Source organism: Nuphar pumila, chromosome 3, assembly GCF_984573655.1.
Source record: "Nuphar pumila chromosome 3, dmNupPumi1.hap1.1, whole genome shotgun sequence".
NCBI lineage: Eukaryota > Viridiplantae > Streptophyta > Magnoliopsida > Nymphaeales > Nymphaeaceae > Nuphar > Nuphar pumila.
In genome coordinates, this window is record NC_143251.1 from 20,941,044 (window position 1) to 20,965,127 (window position 24,084).

The following is a 24,084-nucleotide window of genomic DNA, read 5'->3' on the forward strand; positions in this document are numbered from 1 at the left end:
CCTTAAATTTTATGCTGTTAGCTGGGATATTTTATCTTGCCAAGTATTCTTGTTTTATTATGGCACCAGATTGTTCCAGCAGTAACGGAGCTTCTTGTTGCACAACTTATGTGGTTGGATTTTGATAATTCCACAAAGCCAATCTACCTCTATATAAACTCATCTGGGACACAGGCAAGCTCTAAAATGAGGTTTTATTTTCCCATTATGGAATATTCATTGAGGATCATATTGAAATATAATAAGTTGTAGTGTTGCAGTCTTTTTATTTTATAGATTTGTTATGGTCCATGATAATCAGTTTCGGCTATATTGTTTGGCAGAACGAGAAGATGGAGACTGTTGGATCTGAGACCGAGGCATATGCAATCGCAGATAGCATAGCTGTAAGAATGGATCTTAAATTTTCTTCATATAGATGATTCAGATGACTCTGGTCAGTGACCAAAATTATGGGTGTGTTTTTGAATGCTACGGGATCTCACCGAGAGATCTGTGGACATGCAGATCAAGGTGTAGGGCCCATGATCCAAGCTGCTCGCAGAGGACCTCAGATACTCAGATCTGAGATCCTTAAAACCATGGAAAACCTGTATTTGGTTTCCAGACCAGAGATCTAGGGATCTGAGATCCTTGGATATCAGATCCCTAGGGAGCTGAGATCCTCAGATCTCAGATCCAAGGCTCTCAAAGGCACCCAAAGAGTGCTGGCAAGATTTGTTTGACATGGTTGTGGGATGAGCTTTCATTACTTGGGAAAATTGACTAGATGGTTATAAAGTATTTTATTAGCATTTATCAACTCAACATTGTAATATTTTGTACTCTACGTAGGTCAAACTGTGATGTGGTCTAGTTTGTTCGCTTAGAAATCCCTGCCAAACGTGCAATTATTGACCTTGTTTTTTTTTTTTTGCTGTAATGATATTTCTTCGTTGCTGTTTGTGATGTTACCATGATTGTTGGGTTAATATTTGGTGTAATTTAAGGCAGGAACTGTTGAGCTGGAAATCATAGGTTCAAACTCTATCGACTCAATCTAACAACATAGATGTGTTTGCATGGTTTGCTTGCTAAGGATCAAACCTTGGTTCTAAAAATATGACTTTTTGAGTCTGGATGAAGTTTTAGTGCATTGTAGGCCATTGATTTTTGAGGCCTTTAAAAAACCTTACATTCGCAATCACATTCTACTAAACAAGTCTTGTAGATCACATCCATAAGGTCCAATCTAAAAAAAATCTCAAATATGAAAATATTGTGATTTATACCGAGTAGTTTTGTGCCTTCAATAGCACCAAATATTAAACCATATTGTTTAAATCACTTTAGTTAATTAAAAGATAATTTCATTGGTTACAAGCTTTAATATTTGTCTCCTTTGTTTTACTACTACTAGTCTAATATTTGTTTTTCCCACTTGTTTCCTTAGTATCTCAAATCGAAAGTGTACACATTGAACATTGGGATGGCATATGGCCAAGCTGCAATGCTCTTAGCGATTGGCACAAAGGGTTGTCGTGCGCTCATGCCAAATGCTTCTAGTAAGCCTTTTTTTTAAAGCAAGATTTATATTTTACATTGGCATGAAACATCTCTCACTTGGATGATGGCATTGCAGCAAAATTATATCTCCCAAAAGTCAGCAGATCAAGCGGAGCCGTCATAGATATGTGGATTAAGGTGATTTTCTTCTCAACTCCCATTCTTTACAGTACATAGATTAAGTCTTTCCTTACACAATGTTTTCATTCCCTTTTTACCAGGCCAAAGAACTTGATGCAAACACAGATTACTACATTGAGTTGTTAGCTAAAGGCATAGGCAAGCCAAAAGAGGAGATTGCTAAAGAAATCCGTCGTCCAAAGTACTTCCTGGCACAAGAGGCCATTAACTATGGTATTGCAGACAAGATAATTGAAGAACAAGATATCCATTACGAAAGAAAGGTAGATGATTTTTCCAAATATGTTTTTCAGCATGGTGCTAATTTGGTTCACCTCCGCATGATTATCTCTCATTTGTAACAGGACTATGACAAGATGCTTGCTCAGTCAAAAACCATGCGAAAAGGAATTGGCCCACAAGCAGCCCCATCAGGATTTAGATAGACAAACGTACTTGTGAAAAAAAAAATAGATTAGGTCTCATAAGTGGCTGTAAATCTTCACATTATATCCTTTATTTCTTCTTTCCTATGGTGGTGGTGTGGGATATACTTTAGGCTTTGGCTTGACTTCAATCTCATTTACGCTGCGGGCGAAGATTGCATCAGGCTCATGGCTGCAATTAAAATTGAGGGGGTTAAAAGAATGCACTAGGTAAACTCAAATCAGGTATTGAAGAGTAATTGCAAGGTGTAACATGGCAATAGACTTACGGCTTATCTCCCTCTTCATATGTATAGCTGGATGCTACAGCTAACAGGCGTCCATCTCTGCTGAAGGATAATGCCGAAATGCTGGTTGGGTACTTTGAGTACTAAATGACAAAAAATAAAATAGTACTGTTATAACTGGTACAAACGATTGTTTGGTTATAAAACTTGGTTAGTACTGTAACTTTTTCACCTGATATAATCTCTTTTTATTATTTCCATCCCAGACATTTACATAGCCATCACAGCCTCCTGTTGCAAAAGTACCATAGCTGGAAGCAGTTTTGTCTTTTCAGAAACGTTATCAGCTGTTGTAAATAGACAAGCACACGATAGGATATAGAAAGTAAAAGGCAGGCGTAAAAAACAAAACTCACATGGGGTGGAAAGCAATGGCATTAACAGGATATACCGTATCCCTTCCTGCCTCTGATTTGCGGTGGCACTTGAAGGCATATCTGCAAATTAAAATTCTCATCAATTAGTGAAATGAGAATGATATCTTACAAGGTTGAACTCTTGTTTGTGCTTGTGCTTGTGCTGTATAAAAAACAAAAGCATTTTGGCTAAACAAATCATGGGCTTTTAATTCAGGTCATTTGTATTAAAAGGGACCAATAAAAAAATGTCGTTAGATGCTTTACTGTTACAACATGGATACCTAGAAAATAATGTGAATTTAGAACTACATTTCATAACCATTTACGTAAATGATCATGTCCACATACTTCTTAGCTTGACCAGTCTCTGATAAATCGAAGAACTCCATAGCAACACGACCTTCAACAGAGCTAAGCGCAAAACCTATAAAATCAAATTGACACAGGATAGATTATGATAGGTATGTATCAGATTAAGAACCAAACTAAAGAGAACCAACTTACCATACCAAGGAAGGAACTAAGAGAGCTTATGCAACCTACCCAGCAATCATAATGGCTCTACTTCCTATGAAAATTAGCATGAAAGACACATGAAAACATCACAACCCAAAAGTTGTGAAAAAGATATATTCGATGAAAAAACTTACCTGATCTATGATAATTTGCTTAATAGAGAAGCAAATATTACTTTTTTAATAATGGGAAAATTGACGTTAGTGTTTAAAATATGCACCACTGTATGCATAAAGCCTCCCTGGGCGTGTTTGGATTCCTGGCATCAGGTGACATTGGAACCATGTTCCATCAAAAACAGAAGGAAAAGAGAATTTTGATAAAATTGAGTTCTGATTCCATGAACCCAGACACATCCTTGATGAAAATTGAGAAAATTTGATATTGTGGTTCAGTTCATGAAGTGGACCAACACACAGAAAGTCTGAAACAATAGGGCCTCTAATGATAATCAAGGAAAATTAATGTAGTGGTTTAGATTGTTAAGAATGTAAGTACAATTTTTGCCTAACGCAAATACTTCTGGTTGGCATTTGCTTCACAATCAAATACACAAATACCATTGAGGTGTTTCATCACATTATTACAAGATATTAACAAGCCACGGAAATCCTGATAATATCTCAAGATTCATAGACGAAAGTCCATTTCCCTTAACAGAATTCTGCAATTATGAAGGCTGTACTCCCAACGGCAGTGGTGTCATGAACCAAAACGTAATGACTTCAGGATTGTACGAGAAAATTGGGTTTCAACTTTCAACACAACACTCTCTGAAGCACAGTGATTCTGAAAACGTGGCAAGGTAATTTCCACACCGAACAAGTGACTCATTCAATATCATCAAATCTAAGGTCAATGTATTCGGTGCAATCACATGGGGATAATTTGCAAAAAAAAAAATAGATTTGAAGCTATGTCACACGGACTCGGCTAAAGGGTTGCCGCACCCGCGTCGACACGCACGGACTCGGGTGCGGACTCGGGTGCGGCTTTGGACTCGGCCCGGACTCGGTCAACTCCGAGTCGGACTCGGTCAACGAGTCCGACCACATTTTGGACTCGGTCAACTTTGACCGAGTCCAAAATTGTCCAGTTCGAGTTTTAAATTTTGTTTTGGATCCGGATCGGGTCGGGTCCAAACCCGACCCAGATCCAAATTTTTTTTGGCAGCCGAACCCTAAAAGGGGTTTATCGACAGGGAGAGGGGCTTACCCTCTCGATTTTGCCTCTCCCCCTCAGCCCCTGCAGCTTTCTCCTGCAACCACGCCGGCGATCCGAACTCCGGCGACAGGCAGCCACCGGTTCCCCCTCTGTCAGGTATGTCGACCCTGCTCGTAGCCTCCCTCCCTGCACCCTCTGCTCGCAGAGGAGGGGCTCGGCCCCCCTTCCTGCACCCTCTGCTCGCAGGGGAGGGGCTCGGCCCCTCCCTGCACCCTCTGCTCGCAGAGGAGGGGCTCGGCCCCCCTCCCTGCACCCTTTGCACGCAGAAGAGGGGCTCGGCCCCCCTCCCTGCACCCTTTGCACGCAGGGGAGGGGCTCGGCCCCCCTCCCTGCACCCTCTGCTCGCAGGGGAGGGGCTCGGCCCCCCTCCCTGCACCCTCGGTTCGCAGGGGAGGGGCTCGGCCCCCCTCCCTGCACCCTCTGCTCGCAGGGGAGGGGCTCGGCCCCCCTCCCTGCACCCTCGGTTCGCAGGGAAGGGGCTCGGCCCCCCTCCCTGCACCCTCTGCTCGCAGGGGAGGGGCTCGGCCCCTCCCTGCACCCTCTGCTCGCAGGGGAGGGGCTCGGCCCCCCTCCCTGCACCATCTGCTCGCAGGGGAGGGGCTCGGCCCCCCTCCCTGCACCCTCTGCTCGCAGGGGAGGGGCTCGGCCCCTCCCTGCACCATCTGCTCGCAGAGGAGGGGCTCGGCCCCCCTCCCTGCACCCTTTGCACGCAGAAGAGGGGCTCGGCCCCCCTCCTTGCACCCTCTGCTCGCAGGGGAGGGGCTCGGCCCCTCCCTGCACCCTCTGCTCGCAGAGGAGGGGCTCGGCCCCCCTCCCTGCACCCTCTGCTCGCAGAAGAGGGGCTCGGCCCCTCCAATATTCCCTGTTTTATTAACTTTATTTTATTTACTTATTTAATTATTTTCTTTTCAGTTTTCACTTTTCAGATATAATGGCGAGTTCTAGCGGTAGTGTCAATACATTTGGTTCAAGTTCTAACCCTGAATTAGATGTTTCTCAACCACTTTGGAGGCTTGTGACAAAAGGGATAAAAGCTAGTAGTGGTGGTGGTGGGAATGTGCAGTTTCATTGTAATCTATGTAAGACTGTTTTCACAGGTTCTTATACGCGTGTGAAAGCACATCTTTTGCATATTCGTGGTCAAGGAATTAGGGCATGTTCTGGGGTTGACAAAGACATGTTAAAGCAATTAAAAAAAGAACAAGAGGAAGCTGAAAAGAAGAAAATTGCAGAGATGAAAAGCGATTCGATTAATTTGTCTTTTCCTACTGCTAGTGATACACAAGAAGAGCTTTTAAAGAAAAGAAAGATGGAAAGCAATAAAACAATACAAGCGTCATTCAAAAACATGGCAAGAGCAGAAATTGATAAAAAGATTGGTCGATTCTTTTACTCAAGCTCAATTCCTTTTAATGTAGCTAGAAGTCCATATTGGAAAGATATGATTACATCTTTGGCTAATTGCAATTTGAGTGGTTATGTGCCTCCTAGTTCAGAAAAACTAAGAACAGTCCTTCTTGCAGAGGAAAAAAATAGAATTGAAGACTTGCTAGAGACCCAAAAATTTGCATGGAAACGACATGGAGTGTCGATTGTTTCTGATGGGTGGACTGATATACAAAGGCGACCACTGATAAACTTCATTGCTTATTCACTAAATGGGCCAATCTTTTTGAAGACTGTTGATGCATCTGGAGAGTATAAAGATGCTGAATATTTAAAGAGATTATTTGTTGAAGTGATAAAAGAAGTGGGTGAAGAAAGTGTGGTGCAAATCATTACTGACAATGCTCCAGTTTGCAGTCGTGCAGGAATGAATTTGGCAAGTGAAGATACATATTCACATATTTTTTGGACTCCTTGTGCAGCACACAGTTTAAATTTGGCACTTAAGAGTATATGCAATCCATCAAAAGATGATGCACATGCACATGAAATGTGCTTATGGATTGAGGAAATAGAGCATGATGTTCGAAATATTAGAAATTTTGTTGTAAACCATCATCATGCCCTTTCTATATTTAATAGGCATTCTGATCTCAAGTTACTGAAAGTTGCTGAAACTCGTTTTGCTTCTCTAATTGTTATGATAAAAAGAATTAAGCAACTCAAGAATGCATTGATGATGATGGTGGCTGATCAAGATTGGGATTTTTATCGTACTGAAGATGATGTCAAGGCTCAAGCTATCAAAAAATGCATCTGTGATGATTTTTGGTGGGATAAAATTACATATTTTGTTGAATTTACAGAGCCTATTTGGGAAATGCTGAGAGAAGTTGACAGAGATGTACTCATGCTTCATAGAATTTATGAAATGTGGGACAATATGATTGAAAAAGTTCAAAGTATCATTTTTAAACATGAGAAGAAAGATATTGCACTTGATGATTCGGAATTTTACAATCATGTACATTCAGTTTTAGTGAGAAGATGGGATAAAAGCAATACACCTTTGCATTGCATGGCACACTCTCTCAATCCAAAATACTATGCAAAAAAATGGTTGACAGCAGGTGTTGGTCGTGTTTCTCCAAATGAAGATCCTGAGATATCAAGAAATAGAATGATATATTTGGGAAGAGTTTTTAATGATCCTCACATGTTTAAGGTTGTAAATAGTGAGTTTGGCAAGTTTTCTACTGGAAGATTTGATTCTTTAGCAGCACTTGTGGCAAGGGACGAGGAAGATCCCCTTAATTGGTGGGCAACATATGGATCAGAGACACCAAATCTGCAACGTCTTGCAATGAAGTTGTTATCCCAACCTGCTACATCATCTTGTTGTGAAAGAAATTGGAGTACATATGCTCAAATTCACAACATTAAAAGAAACAAACTCACTAGTAAAAGAGCAGAGGATTTGGTATATGTTCACTCAAATCTACGATTAATTTCTCGCCGCACCAAAGAAGAGTATAGGTACTTTTTTTTCTTTGTATTCAAAGTTTGTATTTAAATATTTCATATTTGTATTCAAAGTTTTAAGTTAGATACTAATATAGTGATTTTTTGATGCAGTTGTGGACCATCCAAGAATTGGGATGTAAATCCAGAAGATTTTGACTTGGAGGGAGAACATAATTTACATACTCTCAACATGGACTACCTCGATCCTGTTCTTCCTTCTAATTCAGACGATGAGGCAGATTTATGATAAGTTTTGTTGTTTATCACACTCACAAGCTTCTTTGTGTTATATTTTGGTAAGTTTGTGTTGTTAAGAATTGTTTTTTTTTTTGCTTTAAAATTTACAATCTTTATGTGTTAATTTATTGTTATATATATAATTATAATATTTAAAATATATATATTTATAATATATATTTTTTAATATATATATATATAGCCGAGTCCCCGTGTCCAAATTTTTTGGAATTGCGCCGCACCCGTGTCGCACCCGCACCCGCACCCGCACCCATGTGACATAGATTTGAAGGTACATGTGAATTGTTTCCATAAGCTAAATAGAGTAGTGACAATGTTAATACACTTCAAAATATTTTCACTAATTTTAATGCATATAATACTTTCCATGCATGCACATCATCCAACATACCTTAGCAAGCATTTAGTATACATTATACGTGCATAAGTGAATATAATGAAAATTATAGGTCTTCTACATACATATACAAGTAAAAGATTCCTAGCGATAGTGAATGAATAGACACATAAATGACGATGATGTATAGTGTTTATTCCATCTTTCCAATACAAATGCACATATAAGCACACACGTGTGCGCACATGCATGCTTCTAGGATATTTAGATCAACAAGGGTACGTTAGGAGGAACTAAATTTAGTGATACAAATGATTTCATGTAGTTGACAAGCTAAAAACTTAATAAGAAGAAGAATTAAATCCAGAAGGTATTCTTTGTGAATAAAAGAACAATGGAGCTCACAACAATCCATAGATTTATTAGTTTATTAGTGTTGCTTGATAGTTGTGTAAATCACATTCTCGTCCAATGGCACAAATATCATTCTCGGAATACTCTTGGCAAGGGAACATCAAGGAATGATTTAAAAAATGATGTTTTAGAAAAAAAACTCAGGAAAAGATTTGGAATTTTAAAAGAATAAAAGACTTATTCTGAGAATTAGAAGGATAAAATCATAAATCGCAAAAATCAGAAAATATAAGAATTAAAAACATAATATTTTTGAGCTTTTAAGCATTTAAATGAATATTAGTATGGGATTGGTTGGGAAGGCAAGATATAGAACTTTTAGCAATGGGATCACCTCAAGCTGGTAGGATCCAATGTCTTTGTGGATGTTGATATCATTAACACACATATATTACTGTTTTTTTTTATTTACATAGAGAAACCACCCACAGGATCAAAGACCTAGTCAAGCTGGCTCTGCCTGCCATACTTACAGTCGTTGTGCTAGCAGCATAAAACTGTGGGCTTACCCCTTGCCCCCAAGGAGTCACCATGCTTCTGCTTGCGCAAGGGTTGACACTCATGGGATTTGAACCTAGACCGCCTGCCTAACGGCCTAGTCCCCATCCCACTATGCCAAACCCCTTTGGGGCACAGATTATTGTTATCAATACACATGTTTCTCCATATTGGTGCCACATTTAAGGATGAAGGCAAAGAGGGAGGGAGGGGATGGAGGCATGTGCCTCCATCAGTTAAAAAGGCCTCTCAAGCTTGCATGAACTACAATCGTGGATTAAAGACCTTGATCTAAGTTTATTTTTTAAATTTAACCTGAAAGTTACTTTTAAATTAAGGTCTTTCGCATATCTGGCTTTGTTTTGTGTTTTTGTACATGTTGCACAGGTTGAATAAAATTAGGGGCCCTTACCCCAGCATTTTTTATCAAAAAAAATATAAGGTCTTTTGTTATTTAAAAAAGTTGAAAGTGGGAACAAAATCATCCAGGAGCTTAGAGTTTAAAGATAGTGACCTTATCATGATTTTATAAAAAATCACAATAAAATAATGGTAAATATAATTTTAGAGAAAAACTAAAATTTTCACTGTTCCCTTTATGTGTCAGTTTTGTGAATTTATCAAAAAATGTGTAATTTTACAAAATATCAGATATATTTGGCACTATGCTATCATCTTTCAACATATTTGCTTCAACTGAATTGGCTGAATTTTTGTCCAAACTGGTGATATTGTGGTTATGCCTTTTGCCTCCACAAAACTAAATTGCTCATTGTTTTCCTTATGTGTCAGTTTTGTGAATTTATCAAAAAAAATGTATAAATTTTCAACATATCAGATATATTTGTCACTATGCTATTATCTTTCAACATAGAGTGTGGAGGCAGAAGGCATAACCACAATATCACCAGTTTGGACAAAAATTCAGCCAATTCAATTGAAGCAAATGCCATGGCTGTATATCCAAACAGACATGCTATGTCACAGGGATTCAGCCAACCAGGTGTCGGTGCGCGTGTGGGTGCAGCACCCGGTGTGGTCAAAAATGACCCTGGGTGCGCTCAACGCACCCAAGGTCATTTTTGTCCAATTTTTAGACTAAAAAAATCCCCGATGAAAAGGGTTGCGAAGAGGAGGATTAGGGCAATTTTTTTTTGCCCTAATCCTCCCTTCTTCTCCTCCTGAAGCCGAACCTCTCCGTCGGACCCCGACGACGACGACGACCGCTCCGCCGGACCTCTCCAGGTATGCCCCCGACTCCCTCTGCTCTCCTCCTCTCCTCTTTGTCTTCCCTCTTAGAATGTCAGGGAGGGGCCCGACGTCGTCGTGGCTGCGAGCGGTGCTAATTGGACACGAGGTGCTTGGGTGCTCGGCTTCTCAACATGTCCATCGTGCACATGGTTGTGTGCACGGCTTGTGCTTCTTGGGTCTCTGTGTTTGCTTTCCCTTTGCCGCAGCGGAATCGTGTCCCTACTCGGTGCTAACAGCTCAACTGCAAGGTTTCGTGTGCAACTTGGGAGAGGGCTTGGACATGCGGTTTGGCAGGCCACACTGCAGCGTGCTGTTGTTGTTGGTTCCCTTGCCGCTATGTGGGCTTTCTGATGTTCGGTATGTGTCAGCTCAGGTGGGGAGCCAAAACGGCTCTCCTTCCTGCACTGATATTTTCAATGTCGGAATCGACGGATGACGCTTCGCAGTTGTGCGGCCTTCGGGCCAGTGCTGCGACGTTTACAAGGGATGCTACCTGGTTGATCCTCCCAGTAGTCATATGCTTGTCTCAAAGATTAAGCCATGCATGTGTAAGTATGAACTAATTCAGACTGTGAAACTGTGAATGGCTCATTAAATCAATTATATTGTTAATGTTGTTAACTAATAAATCTTAAAAATTATTATATATATATATATATATTTTATTTTTTTTGTCGCACCCCTGCACCCAAGGTTTTTGAAAGTGCCGCACCCCCGCACCTGCACCCATGTGACAGCAGATATGTATAATGATGCTTAAATTTCTTGCAAGAACACCCAAGAAACAAATAAAACATGTAGAAAAAATGGTTCAATCGTATCATCACTCTTCACTTGAATAACCAGCACAACCAATACTGCTCACAGGTCACTAAATGGGTCTGCAAAACAGGTTCGACTTGGGCCAGGAATGCTGGACTAAACAGATTGTGTCCAATTCCAACGAGGAAGCCTAAGCAGATCCATGACCAAGCATAATCCACTTGGCACTGGATTAGTATGTGTAACTGACAGAGTCCATGTTTGCTCAAACGTAAAATAGTCTCTCAAGTCAAATCAAAGGGAGGCCTGACTACATAGACCTCACAGCTGAAACCCATGTTTTCCTCAAACATAATATATGAAAGCAGTGAATTTGTGTCAGATCTCATGTCAAACCAAAACCTTGTTTAGATATGTTGATCAGGTCTGGGTCTATCACAGGGTTACCTGTGCCGTGTTTCCTGGGAAACTGTTTCCGAAACGGGAAACACTGCATTTCCAAAACATTTAGGAAACACAGAAAATTTTTATGGGAAACACATTTCCCAATTATACAAACCCGGAAGCTTTTCTACCCATGTGGTGTGTTTACATAGGGTCCTAATTAGTTCAGAATTTTGACAGGCTTGTCAGACCCATCCTGTTGATAGCCCTAGCCACACGCTTAAGATGCAAGTGAAAAACATTAAATAATTATCCTGCTAGTACTTCTGATATCCAGATCAAGCTTTTTCTTTTCTCAGAGTCCCAATAGAAATGATATATCAATCCTTGTAGAATCAGACATTATTTTAATTTACACAAATATACTGGGAAGGCGTTGGGTTCATAAATGTAAACTTAAGCAACCGCATCTTAACCAGAAGAACAGAAGACATTGATGAGGGATAAGAAGATGAAGAAGAGAGGAACAGAAGAGAGGAATATGCAGGAAAAACTACAAAATATTGCACAAACATTACAAGAATGATCATCAACAACTCCATTTTTCTTTAGTTATCACTTGTATAGGAGTCATTTCTTCATATTCAGGATTACATTAAGAATCATTCAGTTAGACATGTTTTGATTATGGCATATGAGCTATGTAATATATTGTAGTAACTAGTAGGTCTTACAATCAGTTTACTGAAAACAATGTTCAACAATTTGAATGTTCAAGACCATAAACATCACAATAAAACCAAAGTGCAAAGAAAGCGGATTCATAATGCATATAAATGATGAATTGGTGTACCTGTCCCATTAGGATAGCATCTCACACATCTTGTTTGATATTTCAAAGAGGACTCTCTCCTTTGCTCAGGTTGAGACATGTTCCGCAAATCATAGACATTGACATGCCTTCCAGCTGTTGCTACCACTAAACGATGGCCAACAAGTGACATGGAATATACACGCTCTGGTTGTGGATAAGTCCCAACAAGGTTACGACTTGGACCACTTGCACCTCTAGGATCCCATGATTTAAGTGTTTTGTCCCAACTACCACTTATCAGTTGTCCTAAACAAAAAACAAACAAATAAATTTTTAACTCTAGAAAAGGAATAGGAAATGATGTAACTAAAATCCACAGATCACCTGAAACATACTTATGAAGGAATTTTGATTAGTTTATCTAATTTAAATCTGAAGATAATGATTTGTGCAAACTGTAGTGCCATGAGGAGAGAGACTTAACTACATTATGTATTGGTGGAAAGACCTAAGCCTGTCAAATAAGAGATGGAGTGAAACAAACTTATATCCAAATGAAGGCTGACTACAAAGATACAAGCATATCCAAAAGATCAACACCAACATGCAATACAGTACAAGAAACTTGAAAAAGGGAAAAATTATAAAAAGCATAAATAAGTAACACTCAGAGGGAGGGACTGAATGACAAATAAGCAGTAAGCAGTACTCAAACAGATTATCTAAACTGAGACTTTTTCAATAGCTACCAAAGTAATTCCCAGATATACCTAGAAAGTAAAAGCCATTAATGATTTGAAAGCATATTTCTATGTTAAATAAGCATAAATATTCAGCAAAAATTTCAGAAATGAACTTATTAATATCTGATGACAAGTATAATAGCTGACTGCACAAGAAAGTGTACTTCATACTGAATACAGTGACAAGAACCAATGAAAATACAACCTGCAGCATAAGAGTATTCAACACAACGTACAGGAGCATCATGTTTGCCCAAAATGTCTTCCTTGCTTGCACTAAAGACGTACCTGAAACATCAGTATCAAATATTGTAACCATGCACCTCATTTCCTTAAAAAAAGATATTATAGAAAGAACACATGAAAACCATGACAACAAAAGAAGATACATGGATGACCCAAACATTAGAGGATAAAAAAAATGTGTTGGTTTTTATCTGAAAAGTAAAAATATATTAGAATATTATACCACTAGAAACTGTATGGATATAATCAAGTGAACCAGTATACAGCTAAGGTTTTACAGCCCAACTGCCCAACCTTTAGAAAAACAACAATGGTCATCAACATCTCATTTTTTTCAGCTTTGTGAATCTATCCTATATGGGAGAGGAATATGCTGTGGAAGGATCTAAGAACCATGTTGGTTTCTCTTTGCTTGTCATTGTTTGGCTAGGGTGCTGCACACGAGCAGAGCCTAGCCAGAGCCCACGTTGTTCACGCTTGGCTTGGTAAAAGAATAACAAGGTCAAACTCAGTTCAGTCAAACTTAAATGAGCTTGAAATCAGCTCAACCAAGATCAAACCAAGGGATACTAAAAAATATGAACTTATATTAACTTATGAAATGAAATATGAGCTATATGAACAAAAAAATCTCATAATATTGTCACCATTGCTGTTCTTTATCAAGGCATACAGATAATCTGTATATATATGCATTACATATTCAGAAAAGTTTAAGCCAGTTAATCAAGCTTTTAATGACCCTAAACCATGAGTCGGCTCACTTAATTTACTAAATGAGCCTGGATTGAGCTTGAGCTTTTTTGTTAAGCAAGCAAGCTCTAACCATGCTCCTTGTGAGCCGAACCTAAGGTTTTAATTGAGAATGAGGATTTTGATTTTGCCTACCCCCAAGTTTTGCAAGAACTATATTAGAAATCTTTAATAGATACCAAAGTCACATATTTTAATCATAGAGCTCCATGGATTCACCAACAGGACCAACCAGAAAAAATTGCTCAACATTCAAAGATTTGACGCAAAGAGATAAAATGACTAGTTTCAAATAAGATATAGAACATTCATCATAAAACATTAAAAGAATGTTTGCGTCTTATGGAAAGTAGGCAGTTTCTGCAGAAATGCATGGGTGCCTGTGCCATTTCTGCAGGCCCCGCCATGCAATGCAAAACCCCCTTTTCACGGATTCATTTCCCGTGGGTGCGCACGTGCAGGAGGGGGGGGGGGGGGGGGTAAGTCGTCCGATTTGTACTTCCCGAAAGAAGGTGTCGCAGCAGGTTTTGCTGTGTCACCCTCTTCCATGGTAGGGATGGGCAACGGGCAGGCCCAGACTGCTAATGAACTAGGCCAGCCCATTGGGAAAACCTTAGCTCACAGCCCGCCCATTAGGCCCGTGGGACGATTATATATATATATATATATATATATATATATATATATATATATATATATATATATATATATATATATATATATATATATATACATGGCCCGAGCCAGACTGTGGCCCGGCCCGTTGCCCACCCCTATTCCACAGGATGCAAACACACCAAAAAAAAAACACATATGTGATATAGAACATAAAATCGTCGAGTTTTTTACTCTTTTATACTTATGCAATTTCACAGCTTAAATTTTTTAAATCCATTGACCATCTTACTATGCAGATTTTCTTCATGGAGCTGTATAACTAGGAAGCTGCAGATAACAAGTTGGTGTTTCTCCACTACAAAGCTCAAAAAGGTTTTATATATATATATATATATATATATATATATATATATATATATATATATATATTCTCTTCCAAGACAGAATTGTCTGATATTTTACAATTTACACTCTCCAAATAGTATCTTGATCAATATCAACTAACAAGCATTTAAGATACCCAACTGAAAAGAAAACTACACCCACCAAATAAATATGCTCTTTTTATAAGAAATTTCCAGTAACTGTAAGGGACTCAAGTGTTAAAATATGATATATATATATATATATATCGGGTATTTTGGTTTTTTCCCTGTTGAAATAGGAACAGCCTAGTAAGGGCTGTTTTGTATTTTTGTCTTTTTTACTTTCTGTTTTTTGTATTCAACTAGTCATTGGACTGCTCCCATCGACCATAAATATGACCGTTGGAGGCAGCCCAATGGTTAGTTGGGCTGCCTCCCTTGGCTCTTTCTTGGCTCTATAAATAGGACCATTCTCCATGTTGTTTGGTATGCTTTTCTAAGCATTCTTGTGACTGAATACAATTTATATTTTTTATGTTGTGACTCTTGTGGTTTGTATTTTGTGTTCATCTCCATTGTGAGATTGTGATTGGACCATTGGTGGCCCTTTTGTATTTGAGTTCTCTTGTAGCCATTTATTGACATTCTATTGTATTTATTGTTTCATTTCATCAAGACCCTCATTTCAAACACTCAAGCTGATATACATTTAAATGGTTCTAAGTTGGTGTTGAAAAAAAAAAGATGAGATGACATTAGTTATGGAAAATATATTTAACTACTCATAAGGTAAAAATGAAGTTAGAATAGTGTAGGTAATGCTGATGGGAAGCAATTTCATCAACAAACAATAGAGGGTTGAGCCTAATGTTATTGATCCCTAAAATAATAATAGGGAAATTGGTAGTGCATAGTAAAAAAATGAGAGTAGTGAGGGAAGGACTTCGTGAGAAAATCAATAATTCATGAATTCAATTGAACAAGAGCAGAAGAGGAGAGAGTTGGTGTCTAGGAATCTATACCACAAGGACACTCCTAAAGAATAGTCTAAATAAAGAAAATGAAATGCATGACCTAGCATTCAGTTTCGATCACTAAGGTAAAAATGAATGATTCCTTTATTTTTAGCAGGAATGCAGAGTACTAGAGGAATATACAAAACTTGTAATATCATAAAGCCAACCAGTATCCCAAACTGCATTAAGCTACAAGGTCTAGGGGCAGCAACTGTATGGTCCAACCTACATAATATATTCTGTACCCCATCTGTCACACAAACATTATGCAAAATGGTTTTGTTAGAACCCACTTAAATAGGCATTTCAGAGAAAAAAATCACAAAAATAAGTTTCTGCAAAATGAAAAGATTGACAAAAACCCTTTCCAGTAAATTCCCTATTTCCCCCAAACACACAAAGGATCAATCGTGTTTTTTTTGTCCTATGTTTTTCAGACAAAATTACGAGAGTAAGAATGCCCATAGAATTTGAATGGCACAATGCCTATCTATATCTTAGAAACAGTTATATACATTCCCCTAAAATTTAGTACCATAAAAAATTGACACACTCAAAGAGGAGAAAATCTATTGTCATACAAACTTACAGTACATTATTTTTGGTGAACTCCTATGGTATGCTAGATCCAATCACCAAACACATGGATACAACCCCTTGGATATGCTTTTCATGGTCTATTTACTATTCCAGTATGCTTGAACCAGACACTAGATCTTAAAATCCATTCTTGAACATGGAATAATGATATATATTCCTTCCTACCAAGATAAGCAAAGTTCCAAGAAATATCCTAGCAAACCCAGTAGATCCCATTATAAATTCTTCAATCAATTACATATCGATCAACATTAAATTGAACGGTCCAAGGTTCTTGAAACTTGAATAGCAAGATTTGCCTGAATCACTTCATTTCCTCTTGTCCCAGTCACCTCTTGTTTTGCTTAAGTCACTTTGAGCGCATTGATTGCCTTGGGTCTGAGTTCCAAGAGTCAGATCTGGTAAGGGGCCCATGTCAGATCCCCAATTTTTCGAATAGGGGAATCTCATATCAAAGGATCTGAGATCCTCAAAAACTTCCTCAGGGAAGAGATCCCTGTATTAAGATCCTAGGATCTGGGATAGTCTCAGGTCCAATATCTGAAGCACACACACACACACACACACACTTACTTCCTCTTTGTGAGTATCTGAAACAACCCCATTTGTGGTCCGAGATCCACATCAGTAATTCTAAAGAACCAGATTATCAAACTTCTAACCAGTTGTTAGGAGTACATGTGTGTGTCAGCATGCAGAAACATACACACACGACAGGGAACACCGACCAACTCAAACATGACCATATGGAACTTCAGTTCACCAAATCCAACTGCAATTTTGAAACAAAGACCCTCATGCAAAAATAAATGAAAGGGCTCCCATAACTGTTCTAACCATTTCAGTAACACATCGTGAGCACAGTTGTGATTAGTCAGTTTGTAAGGCAGTAACTAATTGAAAATAATCGGTAACTCAACAATATTGCTATGCATGCGTATACTTGTGATCAGATTGGAGTATCAGACTATATTCACGCTGGACAGGCATATTTTTTCTCTAATAATGACACACACAAATATACAATTAAGGAAAGCGAAACATTTCCATCCATGCAAAATAATGAACCAAATACCACTATCAGCATTACTGTTATACATCCTATTTGACTCTTCAATTTACCAGTCATGCTCCTGAGATCAACACCAGTGATCAAACCCCAAACTCCAGGACGGCCATTATCAATCAATAACCACACAAGCAAAGAAACCTAAAATGAACAGACAACAGGGCAAAAAACAAAGCAGCCAGGATTTCAATTCACATACCTCCTCACCGTATGATCGGAACCGGCAGTAAACCCCGAAGAATCATCGTGGAAGCAGCAATCCAAAACCGGTTTCTTGTGCAGGAACTTCCCCCTCAACACATTCGCGCTCGCGTCGTACAATCTGACGCTCTGATCACCAGAAAACAAAAAAATAGCGCGAATCAGGAACGAATTCAAAACTAAAACTCTACAAATAGAAACCTGCACAGAAGGAGATAGAGAAAAAAAGAGGAGGAGAAATTACACTGTCCCACGAGGAGACGAGGAGGTGATCGCTATGGTTGGAGAATCTAAGGTTGGAGATACCGTCGGACGGTGGATCGTAGAGCTCCCTTCCGCTGGAGTTAGGAGGGATCGCAGTCATGGCGGAGATCAGAATTAGGGTTTTGGGGAGAAAGAGAGGAAGAGGGAGGAGACTGGGGGATTACTGGAGGAGCGAGTAGTCTGAGACAGGGGAGAGCGGGAGGGCGCGTTCAAAACTTCAAACGGACGAGAGGAAGCTCCCCTCGTGTGGGTATTTATAGAGTTGTTGCGGGGGAAGGCTGGACTTCTTGTCTTGGAGGGCGGGTTGCCAATGGATCGGATCTATTTTTTGGGTATATAACCCGAGTTATTTCGTGTGCGTACCCATACTTGTGAAGAATGATCCGGGTTTTGAACGACGAGTCAGCAGAACCTGATCCATTTTCACCCTTAATCAAAGGTGCTAATTTTTATTGCTTAATCCTGTATATGAGTTTGGTCTTTTGGATGGCATCACTTGAAGGTTCACCCTATCCATATCAGTGGTTAGTTACACTTATCCGGATCTGGAATTTGGGTTGCACATTGTCGTGATTTTCTATCATCAGTAGATTATGAAGCGTTTGATTGCATGGACAGCAACATGCACGTGTCGCTACTGTCTGCGTCCCACACTCACATTGCAAACTGCAGATACACAAGACTCTTGGAACACTGTGTTTCATGTGTCTAACAAAACACCTTTTAGGGTGTGTTTGAATCACAGTTTGTGCCCATCCGCAGGACGCACCAAGTGTGTGCCTCATGCACGTCAGTGCGCCCACGCAAATGCCAGACACAATATTGGTGCATCATGCAACACTGTTTTGGTGTCCACCGTTGCTCCATGCCCCTCTCCCCCACAACTCTCACATGGAACAATGGAGAACGGAAAGGCACAAACACACCATTTTTTTGGGGGGCACTGTCAACTGACACGTGTGGATGTCCCTTGTTATTCTGTCCACAATTAAAACACACCATTAAGGGTATATTTGATCGCTTGTCCACGGTTGGACTAAATGAACAAAAAGAACGAAAAAGAAAATTGGTTCTATTTGTTTTGTAACAACTGTTTCAAGTTCAACGTTTGTTTGAACCGTACTCAAATGCTATGTTTCAAATGTCCGTTGTTTGATGATGATGTGCGGACAACTTGGATAGTCATGGATAATGGGTCAAATTACTTTGTTTTGGATCATATGAGCCGATCCATTCACCATTTTTCATGTTTTAACAAGTTTATTGTGGTTTTTTGTTTGGATATGGATGCAATTATGAAATTATATCTAAAATCATGAGTTTTTGTCATGAATATGAATTTGAAATTGGATTTTTGCTCTGAATATGGATCTCGAATGGGATTTTTGCCTCGAATATGAAGTTTTGCTTTAAAAATTACACAACCAATTCCACAACCCTCACCAAGAAAACAAATAGCATACGGTTTCCACCAATGGATCATTCAGCATATAACTAATCCTTCTGCATGGACCAGGAGAAAGTAGTCTCCTCATGTTAGTTATAGGCATTGTGACAAAAGTTTAAAACGGCAATTTCTCGGTAGTGAATTTCTCGGGAGATTTTCAACTTTTTGAATATTTCTTGAGTTTTTTTTGGCAAAATCTTGAGAATAAATTAAAAAATCTAAAAAAGAAAAAATAAATAAAATAAATTTACTAAATTTTACATGAAAAAAATATATAAAATCTATTTTCAAACTCACTAGCCATATCTAAAAACTATCAAGCATCAAATAAGTATAGACAACAAATCATGCAGTTTTATGTTGTTTTCTTTTTGTGGCTTTCACTTGTAAATTCTGATCAAAACAGACAGAAGTTCATCTTGAATGATAGTTGTCGATTTCTTCTTGTAGGGTGCTACCAGTAAAAGGATCAAGATTGATTTTATACATATAGAAAGAGAAGAAAACAATATCAATTTATTCAGCTAAGCATCTAAGACGATCAAAGATTCCCCTGTTTTCGTCTTATAGGGCAAAACTCTTATAGGGTAGAACTATGTTTTTCCTTCAATTTTTTTCTATAGGGCAAGGAGCTCATCTAGTGAATCTCATATTGTTGCACTTAATGTCTTGCTTTCACATGCTAAGGTCGTAATAACCTCCCAAAGTGAAAGTTTCTTGCTTGTCTCCAGAATATGTGTGCTTGCTTGTGTGTGTGTTAGATTACACTACCCCACATGTTCATTGCTTTGTGATTACAATGGGTATGCATTAATCACAAAGAGCAGACAACAAAGTCAACTCCTCACAGTGTTAGAGGGCCCTCAACCTTATTGTAACCGACATATAACAAAGCCTACCTCTTGCAGATGTATATGATCCTAACACATGTCGACCGATAGATTAAGAGCATCATTTTGTATGACAGCAAAAAAAAAATTATGTTAACCAACTGTAAACTCTGTGTTGTAAATGGTTCTACCATGTCATTTTCTCATCACAATTTGATTGAAGAAAGATTGAAGAAATTAAGCAGAGTGATGATATAATTCTTTCCATTGATGAAGTGCATACTTTAATTGGGGCTGGTGCAATTGAGAGAGCAATAGATGCTGCAAATATTTTGAAACCAGCTCTTGCAAGGGGTGACCTTTAGGTGATTTAACTTTCAGAATATACAGAAGTGTCCGCTTATATTTGTAATGTGCATTACATAGAAGATTTTACCGTTACTTGTATGATTATTTGTTGTAATTCATTTGCAGTGTATTGGTGCTACAATGCTAGATGAGTACAGGAAACACATTAAGAATAAAGTGGGATACATCTCATCACAATTTTATTCCAAACATCAGTTACATATTATCGATGTGAATACAACTTTTATGCACCAAAGGCAGAATTCAAGCAAAAAGAGGATAAAAATGCCAGTTAAAGCAAAAATAGATGCCCAATTGACACTATTACTACAAGAATCCTACACAATCACCAATAAATCAACAAAAATAGATGCTCAACTTGTTTGGTAAGAGTGGTTAGTGCACACCACCATGTGTTGGGACGTTGCAACTTGCAAGTTTCAAACTCCAACAATACGTTGTGTAATTGGTGGGGATCAGATTAACCCAATTTGCCTATAAAAAAAAAGGAATCCTACAAAATTGAGAACAAGCAATCGTTGCCTTCGTTACATAGAAAAAAATCCATATCTTGTTTTAGAAGCAGGAAGAAAAGAGAGACCCACGGTGGGACTCCCACCCCAAAAGGAAGAACAAAACAAGACCCATGAGGGTTGACCTGTATTGCTCCTGTAGATTCTACCAGAGAATGGTTATTGTAAGTAACTGTATTACCAGAGAACATACACACAATGAGAGAGAGGGAGAAATGAACTGGTTGAAGTCGCCCCTTGCAGCATAATAGAATATTTGTGTTTTTGTGTTTTTTGCAAACTTAGGGTTTTAAGAGTTTTTAAAGAATCATGTAAGATAAAAAGGGTAACAAACATATTGCGAGAATTAGTAAATCTCGCGATATTAACCCCGAGAAAATGTCACAAAAAAAATCTCGCGAGATTTTGTAAATCTCGCGAGATTTTGTAAATCTCGCGAGATTTAGCCATTTAAAACGTTCAAAGTAATTTTCACATTTTTTTCGCAAGAATTTCGTAAATATCGTGATATTTGTCACTATGGTTCTAGGCACATTTTTCCTTTGAGTTGGCAATCACATTTATTTAGATGGGAAAACCAAGACCTAAAGAAGGCAGTTTTAATCTGCTTTTCAACAACAGAATTATCTCATTTTCATATAGATATGAAGCAGAGGCAGCAATTAAGACAAAGCATACCTTGTTGTCCAAGCACTATAACAGAAAACATTTTCATCAATGGATCATTCAAACTGAACCAATAATCTTTCAACCAAAGAAATTTAAATGGCAAATGCTTGCATTCTTCAAAACAACCACAAAGATGAAGCACATTGCTTTTTTCAGAACAATGAGATCAGCTCGCTCAATTGCTTAAGTTAATGAAATTGGATAAAATCACTTGCAAAACTCTCTTAATTGACCAAGGAAGTAAATATTTAAGTTGCCCCTCCAATCAATGCCATTAATAACATCAGCAGGCTACCTCACCCAACATGACCACAAGCTAGTTAGTAAAGATGCAACCTACCACCCCCAAAACCCACAGACCAAAGTCTTTCTTCTCCATCATTATCAAATCTCCATCATCATCAATTGTAGCCATCCAAGAAACCAACTAACATACCAGCAAAGCTTTCTTATCTCTTAAATAACCCCCAAGCCAATTGCCAATTACTTTTCAAAACATATGTCAATATTTCCAATTTACTCTCACAAAAGTTATTAAACACCATTTTACTTTCAACAGTTAATACATTCTTGTCATGACTTTTTTTATCTCAAACAACAAAGCCCACCAACAAATAAAAACCTTGTCTTAATCTAGTAATTTTCATCACTCAACAACAATGAACAATTGGTATGTCTTAAGGCTAAAACACAAATTTTATATTGAGCATAAAAAGAGAAAATTGAACACATGCTTTCATGATAGAAAATACAATAATTTTAACTCCATAGTCAATGTTAACCCAGCATTAAACTAATCAACTAAAGATGCAACGGTAAGGGGTATGGAATTAATGTAGGCAAAAGTTTGAAGACCACAAGAAAAATGTGAAATTATGACAGGTAATCAATTTTGATATGAAGTTTGGTGAATATTTAAAAATAAATAAATTACAATATGCATAGTTTTGCATCAGCTTAGAGCATAATAGTTATCTTTTCAAGTATCTCCCTCTTTTAAGGTTTTGTGCCAAGGTTTCACCGAAAATAGTAAGCCCTACTCAAGACACACAAGCTTACTACTTAAGGCCATACTAAAGCTCCACGTTTATAATTGTACGACTACGACTCCACCATCCAATGTGTTTCACAAACATAGAGACACTTACAACATTCTTTGCAAGAGACCACAGATTACCAAGGATTTGGAAAGTGATTATATCACTTACCTGATCGAGGATGATCCTCCCTCTTTCCAAGATGCAATGGCTTCACCTGAAGCAAGACATTGAAAAGAAATCATAAAGAGTAAAATGGACTTCATTGTCTCTAATGACACTTTGGAACTGGTTAACTTCCTTCGTGGTAGCTTCACTATTGGGTGCAAATGGATCTTTAAGAAGAAGTTAAAACCAGATGGATCCATTGATAAGTACAAGGTGAGACTGGTTGCTAAAGGGTTCAAACAAAAGGAATGAATAAATTATTTTGACACCTATTCTCTGGTTACTCGAATGACCACAATTAAGATGCTTATAGCACTGACCTCCATTTATGATCTCTCAGTCCATCAAATGGAATTGAATATTATTTTTTTACATGACGATCTTAAAGAAGAGATCTATATGGATCAACCTGAGGGTTTTGTGGCTCCTGGTAATGAAAATAAAGTTTGCAGACTTGTTAAGTCATTATATGAACTAAAACAAGCTCCTAAACAATTGCATTAAAAGTTTGATAAAGTTATTTTATCATTTGGCTTTATTGTCAATGTATCTGATAAATGTATTTATTGCAAAGTTAAAAGTGATCCATGTATCATTTTATACCTGTATGTAGATAATATTATATTGTTTGGTTTCAATGTGAGAATTATGAATGAGACGAAATTGTTTCTTCGTTGTAAATTTGATATAAAGGACATGGGTATTGCAAATGTGATATTAGGCTTAAAACATACTCGTTCAGTTGAGAGAATAATTATTTCTCAATCTCACATTGTTGAGAAAGTACTTGAGAAATTTGACTATAACCAAGAAAAATTTGCAGCAACTCCATATGACCCTTCAACTCCTCTTTATAATAATACCGCTAGTATTCATGTGTCTCAAACAAGGTATTCCTAGATTATTAGAAGTTTGATGTATCTTGCAAATTGCATAAGACTAGATATTTCATTCTCGGTGACAAAATTAAGTAAATACACAAGATGTCCAAATTACACTCATTGGAAGGCATTTGACAGGGTGCTTAAGTACCTGAAAGGAACTACTTCATT

The 24,084-nt window shown here is 38.2% G+C and overlaps 2 protein-coding genes across 2 annotated transcripts in view; one reads left to right on the forward strand and one right to left on the reverse strand.

The window, feature by feature from the left end:
- The window catches only part of LOC149842230 (ATP-dependent Clp protease proteolytic subunit-related protein 1, chloroplastic-like), a 30,618-nt gene extending 28,020 nt beyond the window's left edge, over positions 1-2,598 (forward strand). Inside the window, exons 4-9 of the mRNA XM_089999014.1 lie at positions 70-174; positions 324-386; positions 1,433-1,544; positions 1,622-1,683; positions 1,767-1,949; positions 2,031-2,598. Of these exons, the coding sequence (XP_089855140.1) occupies positions 70-174; positions 324-386; positions 1,433-1,544; positions 1,622-1,683; positions 1,767-1,949; positions 2,031-2,111 (606 nt within the window). The 3' untranslated portion in view covers positions 2,112-2,598. The remainder of the gene's footprint in view (positions 1-69; positions 175-323; positions 387-1,432; positions 1,545-1,621; positions 1,684-1,766; positions 1,950-2,030) is intronic.
- On the reverse strand, positions 2,196-18,221 carry LOC149842231 (mitotic checkpoint protein BUB3.1-like). Its single transcript, XM_089999016.1, has 9 exons — positions 17,981-18,221; positions 17,735-17,865; positions 13,074-13,156; positions 12,165-12,431; positions 3,106-3,181; positions 2,755-2,835; positions 2,571-2,649; positions 2,381-2,481; positions 2,196-2,283 (listed from the first exon to the last, which is right to left on the reverse strand). The coding sequence occupies exons 1-9, from the start codon at positions 18,098-18,100 to the stop codon at positions 2,196-2,198; spliced, it is 1,026 nt and encodes a 341-aa protein (XP_089855142.1). The 5' UTR covers positions 18,101-18,221.
- Between the last annotated feature and the right edge of the window lie 5,863 nt (positions 18,222-24,084).